Below are 5275 nucleotides of genomic sequence, written 5' to 3'. Positions count from 1 at the left end.
TTCTTTCAGACTGTAGACCTAACCAGTTGTGGCAATTTTGTGGTGATTGGCCTGTCAAATGGCAATGTGGATGTGTATAATATTCAGTCTGGAATTCACAGAGGACATTATGGAAAAGACACAGGCAAGTATTTATTGTTTTTTGTTTTACCTTGATGGACAGTGAATTATGAAATGAATATGCATACGTCTAATTTATATATATATATATATATATATATATATATATATATATATATATCTTTGTTCTGCAGAAATTAACAAAAAAAAAAACACAGCAGCTCTCCCTTTAATATGTTTTACCATTGTCACACACAGAATTTCCACTATACTTCTATATTCTGTATGTCTATCTACTTTCCTTTTCTTCCATTTAACAGCAGCACGCCCTATTGGTGTAAATAGGCATCATATACAACTAATTAAGGGGCAGTAAGCAAAATAAATTGGACTGGTCATGTATGTTTTATGTGTGAAGGTTTGTCTTGGATTGAGACTTTACATGAGTGCTGCCTAGTTGGTTGCTTCCCTGTGTGAAGGTCAGTTCATTAAATAGGTTTTTTTGTGTCTTTCCTTTAGCCCATGATGGCGCAGTCAGAGGAGTGGCTGTAGATGGCTTAAACCAGATGACAATCACAGCTGGCAGTGACCAAATGATCAAGTTTTGGAAATTCAAGTCAAGAGAATTAATTCAGACCATGAACCTCAGCATTTCTCCAACGGCCATATTGCTCCATAGAGAGAGGTAAAGAAAATTGTTGTAATAACATAAATTTATTTTTGAAAAGGCTCTACATTTCTGCAAGTGTTTTCATATTGTAGTAATATTTATAGAGAATTGTAGATTAGTAATTAAAGGGGGCTCTCAGTTCAGTTTCTGACTGTCTTAAAGGAAGAGATAAATGGTTTATACCACAATGCACTGTATAGACCTTGAATTACGAGGGGGTGCTGAGAAGTTCCTGGCTTTGCCCAGAAAGAAGAGAGTCAGAGCTATGAAACAATAATGGCCGATTTCTGGGTTCGGAACTTCTTCGGCCACGGGGACCCGCTGTGGCGCCAATCCTTCGACTGTTCCTTGGTTTTAGGATCATAGATGTGGAGCCAGGTTTCATCCTCAGTCACTAACCTAGCCATCCTCAGTCACTAACCTAGCTTCAAAAGGGGCAAAAAAGGCTTTGGATGCTTCAACTCGTTACTTCTTCCGATCACTGTTCAAACATTTTGGCACCCACTTCGCTGAAAGCTTGCGCATGTCTAGAATAGTGATATTTTTTATGACATAATTTTACTTGCCCTTACATCTCTGTGTTGTGGTGCATGTGTTTTCCCACTGTTCCATAGATAGTGCCTTATCATACATTGCAGTAACAAGCAGTAAAATGCATTTGTCTGGATGAGACCCAATGGTGGCTACACACTGCCGCATTGTGTTTTAGAAGAAGATTGTGCTGCATTCCATTTTGTAAGTTTTGAAAAACCAACAGATCTGATCTACAGGTGATCTACACCTCAGTTTTTAGCATTGAAACCAACTACATTGTGAAAGTATAACTTTTGATGTAATATGGTTGGTGCAAACTTTATGGAACAACTAAAAGCTGGGTTCAAGAGTTAGCTTATATTTTAAACTTTTCTATCAAATAAACATTTTTAAGGAGCTGGCACCATATTAGCATGTACTTAAATATATTCCTGTCTTTGCCATCCTACAGGCCAGGCAGGTTTCAAAGTAAATATTATGCCCTGGCCCTACACCTTGCCATTTCATTAAAAAATATTTAGAATCATGAAAGCCCTTTATGGTTCTGGATATAAAAGGACTGTTTCCTAACTTTGGGAAAAAAAGGTTGGGTATACACTGAGGAAGGGAGGCTCCATAGCGACAAACGAGTTGAATATGAATAAATGTACCTGCTCTATTTTTTTGCCAGTGCAGCACACCTCAACACAGTATTCACATCTGTTAAATGTACTATACAGAGGTGTGTTTCACTTTACTGTATACATACACTGGTTGCCTGGCTTGGGTTGAAGGGTAATTCATTTGGACTATATAATTTTTGGATATGACAGACTTACTCTGAAATTTTAGGGCACCACAACTCCAATACCCACAGGAACCACACTAAATTTTAAGATTCCAACGTCATCAATTTGTGCAGCATTTGTGGAGTGAAAGGATCTCTCCTCCATGTTTCTGCAAAAAGCGGTGAATATATATATATATATATAATTATTGTATGCTTTTTTTTCTTTTACAGCCTTATTGATTGTTTTCTCCTGGATTCAGCTGTTGTCAGTCTCACAATGTCCCCTACTGGAGACTTTCTGGCCACCGCTCATGTAGATGATCTTGGGATTTACTTGTGGTATGTCTTATATTGGCACTTGGAATATGGATTCACCTCTTTTAAATGATATTTATGCTGTCCACTGTCTTAACGTTTGTATTCCCATAATAATGTATTGGGGTTTTTCACTTGGTGAATATGTTTTGGATCTAAATTCAAAAAGCCCTATAGAGGTCAATTAAACACTAACAATGAATTTATGTTCCAGGGTCTTAAAAAGAATAAAGCATGCATCATAGAGGTGTACTGCATGTTGTTTGTTTTTTGTACTTTAAAGCTCCATTCCACTTCAATTTTCTGTTCACATAGTTATAAACTACACAATATTATTATAGTGGGTCTGTTATTGTGAAGACCTACCTTCATATTTTCATAGTCACAAAGCTACTTTTGTGACAACACTGCTGCAATATTGGTGAATTTGCCTAAATGCTGCTTTTCCCTTATCTACAGGTCAAACAAATCTCTATTTTCCCTTATCTCCTTACGTCCACTTCCATCAGATTATGAGCCTGTTGTGGTTATGCTTCCTGGAGCAAATGAAGAAACTGAAGGCAAGTTTAAAATATATAATACTTCATATATAATAGTTAATGGGACATCGGTGAGCCATACCAAATAACATTTATTGTTAGATAAAATCCATTAACCATGTTTAATAGCCCCCCACCCTCCCCATGTGACATAATGCCTAAATTAAAACTATGTCGTCTTTGTCTATATGAACCATTCTCGGAGTTTCATGTTTTTAAGACTACAGACGGTTTGTTTTTTAGTCACACTCTGTTGAACTAACCTAAAACAAGATAGCAGGCTCAGCCAGACCTAACCAATATGCAAAGCTTTCATATGTGATGAACAAACATTGACTCCGTTGTGTACATTCAATACTAACTTTGCAAACCGTATAGGCAAGATAGAATTTTGGCTTCAGGGAAATAGTTGTGTTAAGGAACCAACCAACTGTGTCCAGCTTGAAGAAGCCCTTAGTCACCAGAACTGTAAGTCCTAATTTCCTTCTAATTTGTTGTCTGTAAATATTTATAGGATAGGTACATATAAAATGTTTATTATTTTTTGGAATGGTGTTCATAGACCATAGGCACACTTATGCATTTGAACCTTTTACTGGGTCACTTGTATGGTACAGGACTCTGAGATTCTAAAGATGTGTATATATATATCCAGTGGCTTAAAATAATCATTTCATTAGTCCTGATTTATTTCAGTTCTCACCTCTCAAAAACAGTGGGTGGAAATTTTGAAAATACATTGTTAGCCTTTATAACTGTATTTTTGTTTATCTGCAAAATATATCTGCCCTAAAACTCATTGCCTCTTTTTATGTGACTTATGAAAAAGTATGTAAACATTTTAGGCTGTTGCATTATAAAACATGCAAACGTTACAGTATTTGGGGCAGCTTTACTAAGGCTAAAACCTGTCTGTTCACAGATATTGAAAGTCTATCTAATATTTCCACTATAACGTTGAGCTGTGTATCTTAACAAACATTAGGTAACTGGTTCTAGAGGTATAAAAAGTAGAAGAGTGCTGCCTGATGGCCGAATAAAATAGCTACATATACTTATGCACTAGTTCAGCGGCCACCAACCTTTTTTGTCCCGCGGACCACTAAAATTACTGGCTCCTGACCACGCATGCGCCGGGAGCCCGGTTGTCAACATAACTCCGCCCATTGCCATCGCAGATCTGAGCCTGAGATGGGAGAGTGGGCAGGCTGTGTTGGGAAACACAGCCCACCCACTTCCCTGAGCCAGGAATTTGCTCAGGTTACGTGGTCTGTGCATCTGGCTGATGCGTCCTCCCAGCGGGGTCCTTCTCCTTCCCACACCAGCCCATGAAATAGCCTTTGTTAATTCATTCACTCTTGCTCATAGTTCTCTGAGTATGGAGGTATGTAGGCTCACAAATTGGCTCATTTCAGCCTGTGCAGTTATGAATCATTAGACAAGCCCAGACAAGGAAAAAGTTGTAATGTCTATCACTGGATTTAGTACTGTCTGTCAGTTTAGTACTGGGGTGCGCTGTTCAGTCAGGGAAAAGTCAGAAGGTAATGAAAAACTGTCATTGGTAACCCAAGTGTGAATATTGAACTGTCAAGGCATCATAGTGACAGGCAGTTTTAATGTTCTGTTCCCAAAATTGTTGTAAACAAATCATGTGAATTATTTCCAGATCCACCTGCGGTACATTTCAACCGAGCCAACGTTATTAGAAGAGATTTCCACCTTGTCTTCGCATCTAGATGAGACGTGGCAGCACATTCAGACCTTGTGTAATCAGAGCTTGTGTGTTCTAAACTACATGAAAAGTGCTTTATTGTAAAATATTTTTGTGTCATGATTGCTCAGAGTTTGTTGTTGTCATTTTTAGGAAAGCAAAGATTTAAGATGGCAATTTTTCAAATTATTGCTTAATACTTTCAGAAGCAATGTATTTTGTGGATGGCCATACTAGAGGCTAATGGGTGTTAAATCATAAGTACTTTAAGTGGTCTCCATTTATAATATGGGGTATCTGACATTCCCTGGTGGTAAGCAGTTACTGCCATTGAAACTCATGAACTTGGAAGATTCCCACTAGGGAATGTCTGATTCCCTGTTTTATTAATGGAGCCTTAAGTGCATGTATATATCTTTGTAAAAGTTTTGTTATAAACAGTTTCTGTTGTAAGATAAACACTTACAGTAAATGAGCTGCAACTCCATCTACAGAAGAATTATTTCCTAGTCATACATAATTATCAAAAAAAACAAAAAACAAACCGTATTTAAAAAATGAACACAGTGTTTTTACACTCTTCTAACTATGCAGAATATTTTTATATGTCAAACATTCATGCAACAAAAGTAACTAAAGTACTTACAGATGCAATAAACATTTGTTTGGACCTCTTA

General features: G+C 37.3%; 1 protein-coding gene across 1 annotated transcript in view; it reads left to right on the top strand.

Moving 5' to 3' along the window:
- WDR36 (WD repeat domain 36) overlaps nucleotides 1-5275 on the top strand; it is a gene marked incomplete in the record, with an annotated part of 19828 nt that extends 14553 nt beyond the window's left edge. Inside the window, 5 exon segments of the mRNA XM_072413951.1 lie at nucleotides 10-124; nucleotides 580-745; nucleotides 2166-2372; nucleotides 2808-2968; nucleotides 4546-5275. Coding sequence (XP_072270052.1) covers nucleotides 10-124; nucleotides 580-745; nucleotides 2166-2372; nucleotides 2808-2968; nucleotides 4546-4703 — 807 coding nt within the window.

This window comes from Pyxicephalus adspersus, chromosome 6 (genome assembly GCF_032062135.1).
Source record: "Pyxicephalus adspersus chromosome 6, UCB_Pads_2.0, whole genome shotgun sequence".
Lineage (NCBI taxonomy): Eukaryota > Metazoa > Chordata > Amphibia > Anura > Pyxicephalidae > Pyxicephalus > Pyxicephalus adspersus.
This window is presented reverse-complemented; position numbering and strand designations above follow the sequence as displayed.